General features: G+C 36.7%; 2 protein-coding genes across 8 annotated transcripts in view; one reads left to right on the top strand and one right to left on the bottom strand.

Annotated features, from left to right (window-relative positions):
- Positions 1-1,355: 1,355 nt before the first annotated feature.
- On the top strand, positions 1,356-6,266 carry LOC131673775 (uncharacterized). Its single transcript, XM_058952049.1, has 2 exons — positions 1,356-2,310; positions 2,479-6,266. The coding sequence occupies exons 1-2, from the start codon at positions 1,356-1,358 to the stop codon at positions 6,264-6,266; spliced, it is 4,743 nt and encodes a 1,580-aa protein (XP_058808032.1).
- Positions 6,267-14,466: 8,200 nt separating this feature from the next.
- LOC131673767 (octopamine receptor Oamb) overlaps positions 14,467-19,873 on the bottom strand; it is an 87,200-nt gene continuing 81,793 nt past the window's right edge. For 5 of the 7 annotated variants that reach the window (XM_058952036.1, XM_058952034.1, XM_058952037.1 and 2 more), the window contains exons 7-11: positions 19,224-19,503; positions 18,421-18,594; positions 17,385-17,695; positions 15,521-15,956; positions 14,467-14,940 (exon numbers count right to left, since the gene is read on the bottom strand). In XM_058952036.1, coding sequence (XP_058808019.1) covers positions 15,776-15,956; positions 17,385-17,695; positions 18,421-18,594; positions 19,224-19,503 — 946 coding nt within the window. In that variant the 3' untranslated portion in view covers positions 14,467-14,940; positions 15,521-15,775. Of the gene's footprint in view, positions 14,941-15,520; positions 15,957-16,430; positions 16,559-17,384; positions 17,696-18,420; positions 18,595-19,223; positions 19,504-19,873 lie in introns of those variants that run through there. The other 2 variants (XM_058952039.1, XM_058952041.1) reach the window with 2 other exon arrangements.

Raw genomic sequence — 19,873 nt, 5'->3', positions numbered from 1 at the left:
CTTGCGCTCGCCCTTTTTTTTGTTCTTGGCTTTTTTTTTTTCGCGTCGAGAGCGGTCGCTTGTGACTTTTGCTCTAATAAACGCTTAAAAATAAAACGAAAACTGTCTGAAGTTTTATTCCTTTTAAGAATTAAAAAAGCTTGGTCGAAAACATTTTGGTGCCGAAACCCGGGAATAAAGAAAGTTTCCGAGTTTTCTTTTTTTTAATTCTTGCATTTTCGTTGTGAAAAAAAAAAAAAAAAAAAAAGTGTCAGTGAAGAATGGCCGGTCGAGGAGGTCAGGAGCAGGAGGTCGCTTATGACGACGATGCTCATCGTCAAGTTGACAGTGGCGTTGTCATGGCGGCTGCACCGGGAGTTGCTCGAGCTGCTGGCGCTCGGGGCCGGGCTCGTGTCCGAGGCGCTGAACATCTTCCTGCTCGTGGCCGGGAGGCGGCGCCTCGACGAGTTGTCGGCGGTCTTCCTGCTGCAACTCGAGGCCGAGTTCGGGTCCGGGCCGCCGCTTCGAGAGCGGCTCCAAGGCGTGACGCAGGTCCGGGGCGGCGTGCTGCCGGCGAGAGCGGCGCGGCTCTTCCTGCTATCGTTGCCCGAGGTCGGGCCGTTGCTGGTCGCCGAGCCGCCGCCGCCGCCGTCCCTGCGCGGGCTGCTGCTGCTGCTCGTGGCCGGGCCGCCGCGCTCGCGCCTGCTGCCGCCGCCCGAGGTCGGGCCGTTGCTGTTCGGCGGGGCGTCGATGCTGCGCCGGCTCCCGCCGTCACCGCTCGTGAACGGGTTGACGCTGGTCGCCGGGCCGCTGCCGCCGTCCCTGCGCGGGCTGCTGCTGCTGCTCGTGGCCGGGCCGCCGCGCTCGCGCCTGCTGCCGCCGCCCGAGGTCGGGCCATTGCTGTTCGGCGGGGCGTCGGTGCTGCGCCGGCTCCCGCCGTCGCCGCCCGTGAGCGGGCTGGCGCTGCTCGCCGGGCCGCCGCCGCTCGTGTGCGAGCTGTTGCTGCGCTCGCCAACGCTCGTCGTCGAGCTGTACAACGTCGAGTCGTCGATGCAGCGCCCATCAACGCGTCTGACTACGACTTCGTACCACAAGCTGACAACGGCGACGAGAACCTCGACCCCAACTACGCTCTCAATGAACCTTTCGACGTATCCATGGAAGAGGACTTCAACAACGATGAAGACGCGAACTTTAGAGACGTAAATAATTATGACAATCGATTCCATAGCACGACTAGCGATATTCCCGATAGGGTTAGGTTGAATCAGAACCATTCTAGTGATCCATTAAATAGATTAGCTGATATTTTGGAAAATTCAATTATGTCGCGCAATTCCATAGCGAGCAATGAAAGCTCAACATTTTTGAGTAGAATGTCTTCTGCAAAATCGTTGCCCGTTTTCAAGGGTGATCCACTCGAATGGTTGCGATTCAAAAATGCTTTTGAGACTTCAACTGCGACGGGAAATTATAACGAAGAAGACAATGTTCTTCGTATCGCGGATGCCTTAAAAGATAAAGCTTTTGAAGCAGTAAAATCTCTGTTTATGTCCTGCAAAGATACGAAATTGATAATGCAAACATTAGAAATGCGATTCGGGAATTCGAAGTTGATTCTTGATAAATTGTGTGATGACATTCGAAAATTACCAAACTTGAACGTAGATGAGTCGCGAATGATTGAGTTTGCGACCATTTTGAGAAACACCATTTCGGCAATAAAAGGGTTGAATGGTTGGCAAGGTTACTTGCAAAATCCTGAAATTATTGACAACATAATTAGAAAATTGCCCGATTCAATTGTAACAATTTACGCGCATCTTGATTCAACAAACTGTGAAAACAAAACTGATTTGGAAAAATTGTCTGATTTTATTTTCGAAGAGACAAATAAGAGAATCAAAAAGAATTTAATTATTTTGAAAACGGCATCTGCTCAAAACAAACGCCCGCATAACAACGATCGGGACAATTCGAGAAATATTTTGTTGATCGATACTAATAATAAAACTAATGAAAACGATGATGATCAACAACCGCAAGCAAAGAAACGAAAAACTGAGAAATCATGTCTTCTTTGTAATCGTAGAAATCATTTGATTAAGGATTGTCGCGATTTTGCGAAAGAAAAATTGAATGTGCGTTGGAAATTTGCTAGGAGCGAACGTTTGTGTTTCGTATGTCTTGAAAAGGGTCATTCGCGTGAAAATTGTCAATCCAAAATCACTTGTGCTCGTTGTAAACGAAATCATCACACCTTATTACATTTCACTCCAAAAGATGAACTTTCAAAGTCCGTTGAAGCTCAAAAGACTGCTCAAATTGATAGTGAGGAAAATTTGAAACAAAATCAATTTCCAAGCAATTCTTTCAACGCTGATTCATGACTAGCTTCGTGCTCTTTATTAAAAACTATTCGGGTTGAACTCTCAGTAAACGAAAAATCAGCGTTAATCTACGCTTTGATTGACGATGGCGCAACAATTTCCATTATAGATGCTTCTGTAATAAAACGTTTATCAGCTCCTAAATTCAAAACGAATATTTATATCAAAGGTATAGCAGGTGAAAAAGCAGTTTTAAAGTCAAATTATAAAACAAATTTGCATGTCAAAATTGAATCAGATCTTTTCGCAGTAAATAATTTATTAGTTGTCAATGAGATTCCACTGTCGAGACAAGTTATTGTTAAAGAATTAGCTGATTTTTGCAAACAGCGAACTGACGTTTACGTGGAGCCATTCAATGAAATTCCTCTCATGTTAATCGGTCAAGACAATTGTCGTCTTATTCTTACACGAGAAGTTCGCACGATTATGAAAGACGATTTAGTTGTTTCGCGCTGTTTATTAGGCTGGTCCATCCACGGTCATTTTAACTCTTCTATCAAAACATTATCAATAAATTTGTGTAACACAGGGGTTGTGAAAAGACCGTCGAAACCACATAATGACAAAGAGCTTAATGAATTAGTATTTAATTATTTCAATCTCGATGCTATCGGAATTATTCAGTTTAAATGTGTTGATCCGGGTATTGCTCGTGCAATTAAAATTCTAGATTCAACTAGCAATTACGTGAACGATTCATGGGAAGTAGGTTTACTTTGGAAATCCGAAAAACGTAATTTCCCAGACGGAAAAGCTCAAGCATTGTCTCGATTATTATCTCTTGAAAGAAAGTTAGATCGCGATAAAGAATATGCTGGTTTATATTATAAAGAAATGGAAAGATTGTTTGAGTGTGGGTTTGCTGAAAAGGTCATTGAAGAATCGAGTGACAATCGAATTTATTATTTGCCTCATTTCGGAGTTCGCAATGTAAATAAGCCCGGTAGAGTTCGTTTAGTTTTCGATGCGGCTTCGAAATCCGAATCTGTCAGTTTCAATGACCTTTTATTACCTGGCCCGGACTATTTAAAATCTTTACCAGGAATTTTAATGCGGTTTCGTCAATACAAAATTGCAGTCAAATCGGACATAAAAGACATGTTTATGAAAATCAAAATTATTGATTCGGATCGCGACGCGCAGAGATTTTTATGGAGAGGTTCGGATCGTACAAATGAGCCGACAATTTGTAGAATGCGAGTATTATTATTCGGAGCCAAATCGTCACCTAGCACAGCTTTGTATATTAAAAATAAGAATGCGATGACTTTTCAATCTCAATTTCCTATAGCTTCACAAAAATTAATTGAAAATTGTTACATGGACGATTATTTAGATAGCTTTGAGTCTAGTCAAGAAGCGAATGACATAGTAAAACAAGTGATCAAAATCAATGAAAAGTCAGACTTTAAAATGCACAGTTGGTCAAGTAATTGTCGTTTGGCTCTTGTTGATATTCATTCGTCAGCTCAATCAAAAGAGATTATAAATAGTTTAAACCTGGATGAGAGTGTAGAAAAGGTGTTAGGTTTGAAATGGCTTAATAGCTCAGACTGTTTAACCTTTAATTTTAACAGCAAGAAAATTTCACCTGAAATTTTGCAAGGAGTTCAAAGTCCGACTAAGAGACAGTTTCTAGGTATCATTATGTCTATTTATGACCCTTTAGGATTTTTGTTACCTTTTTTGATTCAATCAAGATTTTTAATGCAGAAAATATGGAAAAGTAAAATACATTGGGACGATTTGATTTCGAATGACGAATTTATCGTGTGGAAAAAATGGCTTCTCGAGTTAAAAAATATTGAGTCAGTTAAAATTAATCGTTGTTATCAGTTGCGAGACTTTCAAAAAAAAGATGCCGAGCTACACGTATTTTGCGATGCAAGCTCAAATGCTTGCGCAGCTGTCTGTTACTGGCGCTTTCATATAGGCGAGGAAAGGTTTCACGTAGCTTTTGTGATGGCGAAAAGTCGTGCTATAGCTCTTAGCGACAAAAGTACGATTCCTAGATTAGAATTACAAGCCGCCCTGATTGGAGTGAGATTAGCTGAATTTGTCGTACGCGAACATGATTTTTTTGTTAAAAAGCGATACTTTTGGTCAGATTCTACAACTGTTTTGAGTTGGATTCGAAAGAATCCATTAGAATTCAAAAGTTTTGTCGCGAATCGTGTTGGTGAAATTCGTAAGAAAACAAATCCGGATGAGTGGCATTGGGTAAGCTCAAGTCAAAATGCAGCTGACGACGGTACGCGTTTTAGGCCGGAGGCTTTGCAAAATAAAAGCCGCTGGTTATCAGGTCCACCCTTTCTATTTGATTCGGAAATTGACTTAAACAATAAATTAGATTTGAGTATCACCGAAAAGACAGTCGAGACGGAAAAAGAATTTATTACTAGAGAAGAATTTATTTTATTGACTAATCATTTCTCTCCATTAATTGATTTTAATCGATTCTCGACGTTTTTACGTTTGACGCTCACTTTAGCAAAAGCTCTTGAGATTCTTGATATTTGGATGAAAAGAAATATAAACTTATTCGAAACTCGGACTGAACGTTTTGAAAGAGCAAAGACATTAGTGTTGATTCAAAGTCAAGTTATTTCCTTTCAGGCTGAAATTGCCTCGTTAAAATATTCGGGTACGGTTCGTAAAAATAGTAAAATTACAAATTTATCTCCTTACGTCGATGAAAATGGTTTACTGCGATCGGACAGTAGAATCCAAAATAAAATCAATCAGGAGTTTCGAAAAGATCCGATAATACTCGATGGCGATGAAAGACTTTCGAGATTAATCATTCAACATTATCACGAAGAATTTTTTCACATGCATCACGAAGCGGTTATCAATGAAATTCGTCAGCTGTATTTCATTATTGGTTTACGTCGCGTTTTTAGAAGTATCGTTGCGCATTGTCCGACGTGTCGACAATTAAGAGCAAAACCATATCAACCACGAATGTGTGCTCTACCCGATGCTAGGCTGGCTTATCGAATGAGGCCTTTCAGTCATTGCGGTCTCGATTACTTTGGACCTATTTGGGTAAAAATAGGACGAAGAAAAGAGAAACGGTGGGGAGCGATATTTACCTGCATGACGGTTCGGGCAATACACATCGAATTGGTCGATAATTTGAGCGCGGATTCTGCGATCATGGCTTTACGTAGATTTTCGGCATTGAGAGGTTTCCCGGTGTATATTTATTCTGATAATGGAACATGTTTCGTTGGAGCTAATAGAGAATTGTTAGAGGCGATCGAATCAATTGACTATGCAAAATTGTTTCAATTTACGTCAAAAAATAATATAGTTTGGAAGTTTAATCCACCTACAGCCTCCAACATGGGAGGGGCGTGGGAGAGACTTATCAGGTCGGTGAAGTGTGCGTTAGCGGCTACTATTAGACATAGGCATCCAAAAGAAGAAACCTTACGTACCATTTTAGCGGAAATTGAACATAGTGTAAATTCTAGGCCATTAACGCACGTTTCAGCCGACCCTCATGATTTGGAAGCTCTCACCCCAAATCATTTCCTGATTGGATCCTCTTCAGGACAATTATGTTTACCACGATATACTTATAAAAATTTAGACTTAAAGAAAGAATGGAAAAAAGCTCAAATGTACGCGGATGAATTCTGGAATCGATGGTTACGCGAATATCTTCCAACATTACATTCTAGAAAGAAATGGCAAAAGGACCAACCTCAATTAAAAATAAACGATTTAGTTATAATTACCGATGAAAATGTACCAAGAAACTGTTGGAAAAAGGGAATTGTAATTCGTGTTTTACCAGGCGCCGATAATAGAGTAAGAGTTGTTGAACTAAGAACGGAAAACGGAGTGTTAACAAGACCTAGTAATAAATTAGTTAAGTACGCATGAATAGATCATGCGGGATCACTTGTCTGAGAATTGACTGTAAAACCTCACTCAAAAGAGAAAGGTATTCTTTGAATTTGTGTCAAGGCCGCGTCGCGAAAGAATTGCTTTCGTGGGCGCAGAATCTTTGCCAATGAATTTTGATTCAGTAAAAGGCAAAGCTACGGGGTAGTTAAGCGCAGAGGCTTGTCTACGGACGGTTGGCTGGACAAATTCGGGTTTAATTTTCTTGAGAGTTGGTAAGAGTAATAGATATGAAATAAGACGCAATTGTAAATTATATAATTTGTTTTATTTATGATTGATGTTTACTATTAAAGTTTAAGAATACAAAATATAAAATTTTGTAGGTGAGGAGGATGTTACCGATAGGATAAAGAAGTTTGCGATTTACCGACAGGCTAATATAAGTTTTGATTTTTCGAAGAGCGAGCAATTGTTCTTTAGTCATAGTGATGAATTGTTTTTGTAGTCATAGCGATGAAATTGTTACCTTTTTTTTTTTTTTTTTTTTTTTTTTTTTTTTTTTTTTTCTGGACAAACGACACACGAGCTTGCGCTCGCCCTTTTTTTTGTTCTTGGCTTTTTTTTTTTCGCGTCGAGAGCGGTCGCTTGTGACTTTTGCTCTAATAAACGCTTAAAAATAAAACGAAAACTGTCTGAAGTTTTATTCCTTTTAAGAATTAAAAAAGCTTGGTCGAAAACATGTATCATGTAAAATAACGAAACATGTAACAAATGTATCTATTGATAATGAACCTAATCTACAGCTGAACTGTCAAAATTTTGTTAATGAAGTGAAATCTGAACAATCTAAAAAAAGAGCAAGTAATGTATATAATTCTTGATCAAAGTGGGTTTAATTTAGAAAAGCATAGTGGCAGGACATTAAATAAGAAAGGGATAAAGATAGTTGAAAGGGTTGTACAATCAATATCATCCACTACACATAGTTATACGATACAACCGACAATATCTGCAGAAGGTATGTTGCTCTCGCCTCTTTTTATGGTTTTAAAAGAACCAAAGGGCGAATTCAGGCCTACTGTTGTAAAAAAGTTATTCCAAGCACCTAATATATATTTCCAAGCAAGTATATCAGGAAAACTGTCGAGTGAATTACTTCAAACATGGTTAGGAGATGTCTTTTTTTCTAATTGTGGAAAAACTGCAGTTTTGTTACTAGACTTATGGAGTGGGCAATGTGAACGCACTGTACGAGAAGTTATACCTTATGATAAAAATTTTCGATTGATAACAATCCCTAAGGGTACCATAGGCAAAATTCAACCATTGGATGTATTTGGTTTTAGAATTTGAAAAATCTTTGTGCGGGAAATATCTGATGCTGTCATTTTATTCAGATCGAACATAAATTTACATGAAAAAAATAATATCATAAAATTACAATCTATAACACATAATCAATTATCACTACCTAGATTCCAAAACGTATTCAAATATACTTACTATTAGTAGGAGAGTGGATATTTGGATAAAAAACCTAAATTAGATAATCCTGTAGACTTTTGCTTTTCAATTGATGAAGATCCTATCTGCAAGATTTGTGAAAATATAGCAATTATGAAATGTGCATGGTGCAAGATACTACTATGCTTGCGGCATTTGTTTATAGAGTATCATTATTGCTCACAATATCAACAGTGACAAGAAGACGGATCTTATATACAATACAATCATTAACTTTGAAAATTTGATTGAATTTCAAAAAGAATATGATGATACCAACAAATGTATTAATATTGTATTAATAAAATAAATAAACATACATCACTTGTCCTGAACAAACTTGTATAAGGGTGCATTTTCTGCGGGTTACTCTGTCTAAGAAAATATTTGTCAAGCGCTTGACCGACCTGGGGCTAAACCCGTCCGATAACTATTCACATTGGGTTAAGCCTTCTGGAGGTGAAACTGTCTTGGGGATGAACTGGGGGCTTACGTTTATATGAGAGTTAACTTACGAGTGGAGTTATTCAGGGGAGGTGAGGTTGATCAGAAAGTATGCGGTTAGGATTAATCAGGGGATATGAAAGTGGGATTGATGAGGGAATGAGGTTAATCAGGGGGTGAGGTTGATCAGAGGGTATGCGAGTGAGATTAATCAGGCGGGATGCGAGTGTAGTTAATGATGGTTAATCAACAAGTATGCGAGTGAGGTTCATCAAAGGGTCAGGTTAATCAGGGGGTATGCGAGTGAGGTTGATTAGGGGCTGGGGTAGATCAGGTGGTTTACGAGTGGGGCTAATCAGGGGGTTAATCAGGAAGTTGATTAGAGGGTATGCGTATGAAGTTAATCAATGGATGTTTAGGAGATATACCGGAACGCTTTAGGTCTATTCGTATTATTTTTCACAAGATAGATCGTTTTATTATTTTTTTATGATCCTTTTTTGAATTTAGACGGTAAAAATATATACTCTAAATACAGTTTCACCCCTGTATAACGTAGGGCTGGCAACTCCCAGTGACAAAACCTGTATGGTTATGTTTCTCTTTTATGTAGATTTTTTTGCCGAAAAATAGTCTTAAATACTGAAGATATTGCTGTGACAAGGTTTTAGAGATAGCTTTTGAGGGTGGTTTTTAAAAAAAAAACGAACTTATAACTTATTTATACTTATTTGTAACCGAATTCTTTTTCTAGCACAACAACAGTATAATTCTCTCATCAATTTTTATGCGTCATAGCAAATGAAAAATGAGCGAAATTGGTGATTGGCAACTATTCATATAGCAATAGTAGGATTTAGGGGTGGATCACCCTTGAAATATTGAATAATGAAAAAACTCCGAAGCTGGTCTATTTTATTTTATCATTTTCTAGATGAGAATGTATTTTTTAATTTTTATGGTAATTTTGTGATTTTTTACACGAAAAATCCAATCAAAAAGGTTGTTCTTTCCCTTTACATCGTAGGAGTTGCAACCCTCAAAGACAAAACTATATAGTTATGTTCGCTTTTTTATAACGAATTTTTCAAATTTTTTGTTGTCGGAAAATATTGATATAAACCGAAGATATTGCTGTAATAATGTTTTAGGGGTAGTTTTTGAGGTTGGTCTTCAGCACTCACATTGATTTTCCTATAGACTAACAGTGTCATTGTCTAACCCACTTTTAAACGTCATAGCATATGGAAAATCAGTAAAATTGGTGATCGGCAACTATTCATATAGTATTAATACGGTTTAGGGGTAGTACACCCTCGAAATACATAAAAATGAAAAAACGCCGAAACACGTCAATTTGATTATATCATTTTCTAGGTGAAAATTTATTTTTCAATTTTTTTATGATAATTTTGTGATTCTGTACACGAAAAATCCACTCAAAAATGTAGTTTTTCCCCTGTACATCGTAGGGGTTTCAATCCCTCGAGTCTAAAAATATGCGGTTTTATTGTTTTTTAAGAAAAAAATTTTTTCCATTTTGTTTCATCAAAAAAGATTCATTACAATCAACGTTACTACTGTTTAACTGTTTTTAGGGGTGACTTTTAAGGGTGGGTTTCACCCCCTAGACAACTTTTCCGCCAATAAAAAAAATACCTGTCTCTTATTTTTTAATATAGTATAACATATCTCAATTGCTACAAAATTGAAAGCTGGACGGTTGGGAATGTTCCCTTGTAAATGTTTTTTCAATAAGATCATATTCGCTGATCTTTTGAAACAAAAGAAGGCATATCGAGTCTCAATTAAAGCAGACAAGTCAACAAAAGGACGCTATATGCGCAAAAACCTCAACTGTACAGATACACATCGGAAAATATGTTGTGTTCGATTTATAGAATCGCACAACTCAGCTACAAGTTTTTTCATTATTCCCCGTGACTTTACACGCTCTGACAAGGGGTGGCAGGGAGGTGTCCCTCTTCGATTTTCTTCAAACTTGGCACATCAATAGATTATCGAAAAATATTAAATACACGTTTGTTTTTAGCTGTTGGTACGATGGCTAAGGGGTTGAAAACTATCCCTAATGCTTACCCCTAAATATCGTCATTAAAACACTTTTACAGATATTTTCACTTCCAATAATTTTTAACCAAATAAAATTATTTTTAATAACCCAATAAACCAATATGAGATGAAAACTACCCCTAGTTTACCTCTAAAATACTTTTATTGATATTTTCACCTCCAATCAATATTTTTGAACTAAATAAAATTATTTTTATCAACGCAATATACTAATAATAAAATCAACTTATCAGTTTGTTTCCCTTATTTTGGAGGGGGTAAAATTGTATTTAATCAAGTATATTTTCGTAATAAAAATTCAAATATGAACTCAAAATAAATAAAAAAAATTATTTTTACAATGTTCTAGAGTTTTTTTATTACAGGTCTCGAGTTCGTCATCAAAATATTAAAATTTAAATCGATGGATCCTATACGCTCAATGAAACTTTTTTAACCTTTAGAGAGCCGGGATTTCCAGGGGCATATCGCCCTCAGAAAATTGGTATAAAAAGTATCTTATATCATTGATTGATCATAGGGAAAGTGTCAATCGGGGGTAGCGTCAATATATTGATTCTCCGGCCCTCTGAAGGTTAAAAACTTTTAATTTCGATAAAAAGTGGCTTTCTGACGCTGCTGAATATCAATTTATAACATTATTTCCAAAATTCATAATATTGAATCTAATATGGTGAAAGAAATTGACAATGAGATTAAGATGTGTAATTTTTACAGATAATTTTACACGAAAAAAAAAAAATTTTTACTTATAGTTATTATATCTATATGAAATATATTAAATTAAAATTTGTTTCTATTCTATTGGATTAGTCTGTAGTGTTAGTAGTATAACAATAATAGTATACACCAAAGATAATAATAAACAATAAAATCGTAATGTATTTTTAATGAATTTTAATTTTTCGTTTTCAATAAAGATTACAAACTACCATTAAATTAATAAAAGTTATATTTGGATAAAATAACAATTTTCCAATAATTTATTTAAAAAAAAATAATTTTTATTTTAATAAAAAATTTAATATTTAAACTTTTTAAAGAATTCAAAAATTAAAATTAAAATTAAAAAAATTTTTAATGCATGCTAAAAGTAAGCAAAATGTAAAATATCATTTATATTTATTCATTTATTTTTATCTATTTACTTATATTTATTTATTTAGTTTTATCTATTTACTTATATTTATTTATTTATTTTTATCTAATTACTTATATTTATTTATTTATTTTTATCTATTTTCTTATATTTATTTATTTATTTTTATCAAATTATTTATATCTTTTTATATTTATTTTTATGCTATTTCTAATTGTAAACAGGAAAACCGTAATTGATCGTATTATTTTTCTTGATCAGTGGTTGGATGTGATACCGCCGTGGCAAACCATTGTTATGTATCTTTCACTTGATAATCTGTGGTATTTAATCATGTGTATAAAATTGTATTTTATTAGAAATCAAATAAACTTATTTTTAGATATGTGTATCATGAAACACATAAATAAATGTCTTATAAAAGGCCCAGTTCAGTTTGAAGTTTCAATTATATCACATAAGCATTAGTATGTCAACTTATTATTAATACATTGCCCTTATATGCATAATCCGTATTTTTGACTTTAAAATTTATATTATAAATTTTTTTATGTCAAAAAAGCTATAAATTAAATATATATTTCTTAATTTATTGTTAGTGTAATTTATGCACAAAGTTATATCGTATAATAAATACGTATAAATAATAAGTAATAGATAAAATAATACAATGTGTGTCTGTCAGTGCAACCGTCGTATCAACAGTATTATCAAGAACCTTCGTTCCGAACCATGATGGAGAAATTAAGTTTATAGTTAATAAAGACGAAAAATCGTTACACAATATACTGGCAGAAATAATAACGTAATGTGTAATAAATTCTTATGTTGATGTAGAAAAAGAAACAACACTATATTTTTACGATGACAATGAAGTTATTGCAGAAGGTGTTGGATACGAAGAAAATGAAATGTCTGAAGATATTTCAGAAATATTGAATTGTTCATATGAGCAGAAAAATGAAGACTTTAAATATAAAGAAAAAGCAATTAAGTACTGGTTGAGGGGAAGAAGTAAGCCTTACTTATTAAATACTGTACGGAACAGGTGTCGACTAGTAAGTAGCGAGAAACAATTTCGATGATGGAAACAGCAAGTTGAAGTGGAGGCAGCAGATACGAAAAATTACTCAAGATTTCGGAATACGTTTTAAATAATTTAAAAGAAGCCATTGCATCAAAACTAACTATTCATGATATTGATTTGATAAGATGGGCTTTACAAAAGAAAGCTGAAATAGATATGCCTTCACATTCATAGCATCACATTAGTGGATTCTGGAATTAAAAAAAAATACAATACTGTATCTCGAAAAATTACTAAATTTGTTACAAAAGCTTCATTAATGAAAATTAATGCAATAGAAGACCAGTGTGAATCTTGTAGAACTGAAGTCCGACAGGTGCTTACAAAATACGATGCAGAAAACGTATTTATTTCTAATCAAAGTGGATCAAAGTGGATTTAATTTGGAAATTCACAATGATAGAACATTGACTTATAAAGGAAATAAAGAGGTACAAATATACAGCTATACTATTCAGCCTACTATATCAGAAGAGGGTAAGTTGCTTTCGCCTTTGTTTTTAATATTAAAAGAGTCAAGTGGAGGTCTTGGATCCCAGGCTAGGCAAACCCTATTCACTCCAGAAAATATATTAATACGAGCTTCAAATTCTGGAAAACTTTTTAAGGAACTTTTTCAGACATGGCTGAGAAAAGTATTTCGGAAAAGTACTAAAAATTCATCTGTGCTATTTTTGGACTCCTGAAGTGGTTAATGCTAAAGCACTGTACAAGAAGTTGTACCAAAAGAGGTGAATTGAAAACTAATAACAATACCACTGAGTACGACTAGTAAAATATAACCCCTAGATGTTTACGAATTTCGCTTCTGAAAAACTTCGTAAAAAAATTATCAGATATAATTATTTTCATGGATTATGATGTCAGTTTACACGAAAGAAATAATATTATTAAAATTCAATCTCTTGTGCATAATCAGTTATCATCTCCAAGATTCCATAATACTTTTAAATATTCATGGTTCAAAAGTGGATACTTTAACTGCCAGATCTCCAGAATTTCATAATCTTGTTGAATTTTGCTTCAATACAACAAATCCTGTATGTAGAGGTCAGGACAATATTGGAAATATAACTTGTGGCTGATGTAAACATTTAAATCATTTTATACAGAGTATCATTATTGCAAAAATTATAAACCATAGGAATAATATATAAAACAGCTGTGATTATCAACAATTTCAAATTTTCAGTCGATAGAACAAATTGTACTCTAACAAAATTATTGTACCGTTATAAAGAATGTATATCAAAATTAGGAAAAATTGTCATCAAATTAACATTAAGAAGAATTATAATTGTTTTTTTTCTTCATTTGAAATGACTGCACGTATAAATATTTTTATTAATCTCTTGATAGTTTGTAATTCCTACTGAAAATAAACAATTAAAATTTATTAAAAATCGATTGCGATTTTATAGTTTACTATTATCTTTTATTTATACTATTATTATTAACTATTAACTCTACAGACTAATCCAATAGAAAGTCGACACATTTTAATTAATTAAAATTTTTATTTAATAGACTTTATGTAAATGTAATGATTTTTTTTCTTATAAAATTATCTGTAAAAATATTCTGCAAAAATCACACATCTCACTCTCATTGTCAATTTATTCCACCATATTAGATTCCATATTATGAATTTTGAAAATATGGTTATAAAAATTAATATTCAGCGGCGTCAAAAAGCCACTATTTATCGAAATTAAAAGTTTTTAATAAAGTTTTGTCGAGCGTATTGGATCCACCAATTAAAATTTAAAATTTTGATGATAAAATCGTAACCTGTAATAAAAAAGACTCTAGAAGATTGTAAACATAATTTTTTTTATTTATTTTAAGTTAATTTTTGTATTTTTTTTACGAAAATATACTTGATATAATAGGACTCCAAAATAAGGGAGGCAAATTCTTATGTCGATTTTACTATTGGGGGTTATTGGTTATTGGATTAATAAAAATAATTTTATTCGGTTAAAAATTATTGGAAGTGAAGATACCTGTAAAAGTATTTTAATGGCGATATTTAGGGGTAAGCATTAGGGGTGGTTTTCACCCCCTTAGCTATCGTATCAGCAGCTGAAAGAAACTCGTAATTAATATTGTTCGATAAAATCTATTAATGTGCAAAGTTTCAAGAATCGGAGAGGGACACCTCCCTGCCTCCCCTTGTTAGAGAAACATACGTGAATGCGTGAAAAATCAAACACTTCGGTATATAACGTTATTCTTATAATATTTACGTATATTCATGAGTTTATGTATATACTTTTGTTCGACATATGTCCTGTGTATACGCTTGTGCTTAGGTTATACGCGCGTGTAAACATTGAGACAACATTTTCAACTTTCGATCTATTATTTATGCACTTCTGCTGGTTTTTTGCAGATCTTGTTTTTAAAAGTCTTCGATTCAACATATGATTGTACATTTGATTAAGAAGGTGGTTCCGGCTGACTGTTCAAAATTGGCGCACCTGCAATACACATCAGAATTTTTTGAATGAATTCAGACTACTCCATTACTTTTTAACCATTTTATAAATGACCTCGTTACACGCTATTCAAAACTCAAGTCCGAACTCATAGATTATAAAAACGGAAAATTTTTTTGTTTTCGTACGAACAGAAAAGAAAGAAGGAGAGTGTGTTTTAAGCTTGTCAACTGAACTTGTGGCTTTTTATAGATTATTGATTTGTCTTACTATAGCTGATTAAATAATTCAACATTAGACGTAAGTGAAGACTGAAATAGCTTCTCGTGCAAGTATGAATGGTCTGGAAATAATATAAATAATTTGTCAAGTGGCATTATTAGCGAATAATTATACTGCATTACTGCATTGAATTCTCAGTTATATCTAATGATCGAATTATCCTTTCATTAATTGCGATGAAAAGTATTGAACTGCGTTGTAACACCACGCTATGGGCGTTGTTGAAAAGCTTTTTCGAATAGATTTTCGCAGTTACGAGACGGGCGCGTTTAGCGCGTTTATCGAAAAACAGTCGATGCGCAAACAACGAAGGAGATGAAAAGAAAAGAATTCGGACTACCTGAAACGCTGGCGAAGGCTTGAAGCAGCTTGCCAGCGACGTTGAACTCCGGCGGTGGCGCCCCGTGCTCGGATTGGTCGTCATCGTCGTCGTCGTCTTCGTCATCTTCGTCGTCGTTGTCGACGAGGGCTCGGCGCTCGACCTGCTGATCGTCGAGTCGCGTCTCGACGGCCCCGAAGGAGACCCTACGCGCGTGCTCGCCCGGCGTCGGCGGCGGCTGCAGGCTGGCAGTCGCGTCGGCCACGGAGAGCACGTTCAGGGTGAGGCACTGCGCGCCGAGCCCGAAGTGCTACAGTCATCTGGAGTCGCTCTGCGAGCTGACGAGGCCGGCTTCGGACCCGAGGCCGTCGGAGTCTTCGAGCGAAAAGCCCGGCGACGGACCGCGCCGCGCACCACGGCTGCCCGGCTGTCGCCCGTCGTTCCTGAAAAACCAAATCTACAAAGTCCACACTGTCAATGACTTTTTTTATGCTCGGCTCTCTCAACGTTAGTCGCTAGCTCATTAGGCACATCAGCTCTCATCATTGCAGCCAGGCAGCGCCAACATTCCAATATCAACACCAGCGACAATGTGCCATTACGGCCCACATATTACAACCTAGGAAAGATGTATGCGTGTGTACCATGTACCTCTTCGTGCCAAGCCAACAATAAAATTGTCGAGTATGATTGCCTCGGTCAGTCCAGTATATTGCATGTAAGCGATTAGTCATGTGCAGTGTTTTTGGTCTGTATAGCGGTTCTTCCGAGCAAACGGCGTAAGCGACCGTGCAGAAACCTTATGCCGCGATGTTGAATTATTTGACTGAAGCTCAATCGAACAAATGAATTTTGAACAAGCTTTTCACAATTTTCGAGCAGAAGCCAAGAAAATGATGACTCAAAGATATTTAATCTCACGACCACCTACCGAATCATCGGCAAATTTATGCCGAGTTAATCATTGTTGCTTGTATATGATCAAATTATAAAACAGACGTTGTCGAGTCTGCCTGGTGGTACGTGGAAAGGTTCGGTATTCCGGAGTAACGCTGAGAACTGCATGCGCAAACATAATTTCAAAAACATTAATCAACATTTAATCATATAAACAACGACATCATATGTAAGTTAAATATATGAGACAGCGTGATAACAAACTCTTCAGGATGATTTATACAGCGAGACTAGAAAAGCTACTTCAGGTAAAGAATACTATTAGCTTCCTATACGTATCCGCATTAACAGTTCTGGGATTACAGTAATCCGTAAAAAAATTTTTTCAGTGACAAGTTGGAAAAATTAGTAACGTTCTTGTAAAATTTATCGTTTGAAAAACTTCTAGTATCAAAGGGTACTTTAATATTGAGAATCACGAGTTGCCTTGATACGTTTTATATTAAAAAATGTCACTGAATAATTAAAAAAATATAATTTTCGTGGATTGTACAACACAAGTATCAAAATGAGTATTTTTAAAACCAGTACATTCATATCAACGTCGACAAAAAAATCTGCAAACATTGAAAATTGATAAAATACAAAATATTTAAACTGCGTCAAGTTGACTTCATTTTCATCCCTTTAAATATCATTTTTGAGAATCGTTTTACGCTTCAAAAGAATATGAAAACGAATATGGAAAATTTATGGTCAGCTTACGGAATTGGCCCTGTATGTCGTCACAGTGCAATTAATAAAAGTGCAATAAGGTGTTTCAAGCGTATTAATATTAAATCGTTAGGAAAGAAGAAAGTCAACTTGGCCGAAGGAATAAAACTGACGTAGTTATTCGATTGAAGTTAGCCAGCGGCGAGAAAATGTACACCTATAATATGGAGAATAAAAAGGAAAAATCCATGTGTTCGTCTTTGGTAAAGTTTACCTCGTGGTCAATTGGCTACCGTCGCTACCACGTCGCAGCGTATTCGCACGCTGCTTGAAGAAGCAATTGCAAATGATCTTCTTGAAGGCGAAGCGGAACTCCTTGCTGAAGAGGGCGTAGATGCACGGATTTATCGCGGAATTGCAGTAGCCGAGCCAGAATAGAACGCTGAAGACGACCTTGTTCACGCAGTCGCCGCAGAAGCCCTGCACCACGTAGACCGTAAAGAACGGCAGCCAGCACATTATGAAGCCACCGACGATGATTCCCAGGGTTTTGGCAGCCTTCGTCTCCATTCGGATTCGCTTCACCTGAAACATCCATCGCTTTGTTGAATATCCTTGTGCGTGACTGCGGCATTATCAGCGATCACCGCGGTCCGCGCCCAACAAAAACGATCAAAGCTTTAGAACGTAATGAATTGAACGCGCAGAGTTGCAAGACGTATTAAGAAGTTCATTTCAATTTCGAGCGGACACGATTTTGCAAAACTCTGATAGAATTACGAGCGAGTTACGAACCAAGTAACTCGATAAAATCTCATTAATAAAGCCAATGAAAGTGTCCGACTCGGCAGTAGTTATTAATCAAGTTCAATTAATAAGTTTACTCAATGGATGGCTAAGTAATTAACAGGCGTCTTACATATAGGAGAAAGACTGGTTTCACTCGCTGCCTCGTTAATACGCAGCCCAGAAGATTAGTTTGCCTCGGGGCATTAGCAAGGCGCATAGCAAATAATCGCCAAACTTGAGCAGGGTAATTCTATTTCGCTCCTTTTCACAAATAAACGATTATAGCGAGAGACGCGATATGGAGTTGAAATCCATTGTAAATCACGAGCTTGCAACGTAATTGTGGCGGTTGCATTGTATGGCGTTTCGGAAACGCATCGAATAGACATAATGCGTTGGCTGCCGTGAAAGCCTCAATGGATATTCGGTTTCACGTGTCGTATCTCAGAACTTGCGCGTGCACACGAGCGCGGAAGCCTCGTAAACGGGCAACTTCGCCGCAATTAGCGATGGAGTTTCACCTGGGCCTTTATATTGCGCTTGCCCATTTTCATAACACGGGGTTTCTCCTCGTTGCTGCCTGGGGCCGATTCGCGCAGCGAGACCGCGTCCCCGGCCGCTTGGCTCTCGCAGCTGCTGCGCCTCGAAGCCCTCCTAGCGCTTCCAGCTCGGCCGACACTGCCGGCAACGCCGACCTAAATAACATAACCACTCGATTAATTCGATCGACTCGATATCGCTTATGTAACGGCTCCGATATACTGGTGCGGCCCAGCCAACCGAACCGTCAATCCAAACAGTTCGTTGACTCAGCCACCGCAGCGTCGCGCTACTTTTCGCGCCCATTTCTTCCTTCTTTTTCATTATTGCTTTTTCTCCTCTTTCATTCTGCTTATTGAATTATACTTGATTGAACGACAATTTGGCGAAAATTATTTTGGCCGTTACTTGTTTCCTCTCTGGAGAATTTTAAAGTCGATTAAGCTGCATTCTTAACTTCCGTCGACGATGAGTACACGTTTTTAATCATTCGTCTTTTTGTTTGTTACCGACTCGAAGTGCACGTCATTCATTCACAGAGATTGTCCAGAAGCCATGAAGGAGCACATTGAGTTACATTACATCGCGGCATACGGTTTACTTTTCTTTATCTATTGATTATCGCCCCTTGTAACATATTTTATCTAAAACTCTGACAGATGCTTACGAGATCGTTAAACACGCTGAACAAAACTTTCATTCTGCGAACTATCTCGGTGAAAAAAAGTTGGCAAGTCTCGTGTTAAATGTAGATGAAAATGCAGAAAGAGAAAGCTCTGATTACCTTCAAGTGTGTGGATTTGGAAGAGGGACAGAGTTGGCTCTGGGTCTGGCCGTTGGCATAGTGTACGGACACTTGAGAGCACTTCGAGGGTGTCCTTTCAAGCGAGTTGTTGCACTTGGTGTTGAGAGTTTCGGTGCTCGGATAAGAAACCGAGATCTTGATGCGATCGCGCTTCGAGGGACTCCGTGAATCGCTTTCTCTGGGGCTACCGTTGCTCCCGTTATGATCACTCGTCCCTCTGCCCCTGTGTATTCTCAGGGTCAGCCGCTGCTCGTCGGGCCTGTCACACACACAAGCAATTGCCTTTTTTTTCTATTTCTATTTATTATGCTATGAGAACCCATTCCTTTTTCTTTCGTTTTTCAATGATTAAACGTCTGTTGCAGTGAGTCAACCGAGGTCACTTTCATCAAACATTTTCAATTAGTTTATGCAGAAATTTTCGAAACGTATTTTGAGTATGACACGGATTTTATTTTACAATTTTTCAAATTAAACTAGTACACTAATGCAAGCTCCTTAGCTAAGAAAATTAAAAGGGTAAACATATGTAAATGAAGCATTACATTGCTTTACGGTTCTAGTAGATATTAGAAAAATAATCAGCTAACGAAGTGTTCTCTAAAACGTTTTTTCTTCGGGAAATTTTC

Source organism: Phymastichus coffea, unplaced genomic scaffold (assembly GCF_024137745.1).
Source record: "Phymastichus coffea isolate CEN01 unplaced genomic scaffold, Cenicafe_Pcof_1.1 PCOF00194, whole genome shotgun sequence".
NCBI classification, from domain to species: domain Eukaryota; kingdom Metazoa; phylum Arthropoda; class Insecta; order Hymenoptera; family Eulophidae; genus Phymastichus; species Phymastichus coffea.
The sequence above is the reverse complement of the archived record's forward strand: the minus strand, read 5'-3'. Positions and strand labels throughout refer to the sequence as shown.

Bases quoted from the DNA above. Each gene is read 5' to 3' on its own strand.
- LOC131673775 (XM_058952049.1), top strand. From the start codon at position 1,356: ATGTCTTCTGCAAAATCGTTGCCCGTTTTCAAGGGTGATCCACTCGAA. The intron at 2,311-2,478 runs GTGAGGAAAATT...TTTCCATTATAG, and splicing joins AAAGACTGCTCAAATTGATA to ATGCTTCTGTAATAAAACGT.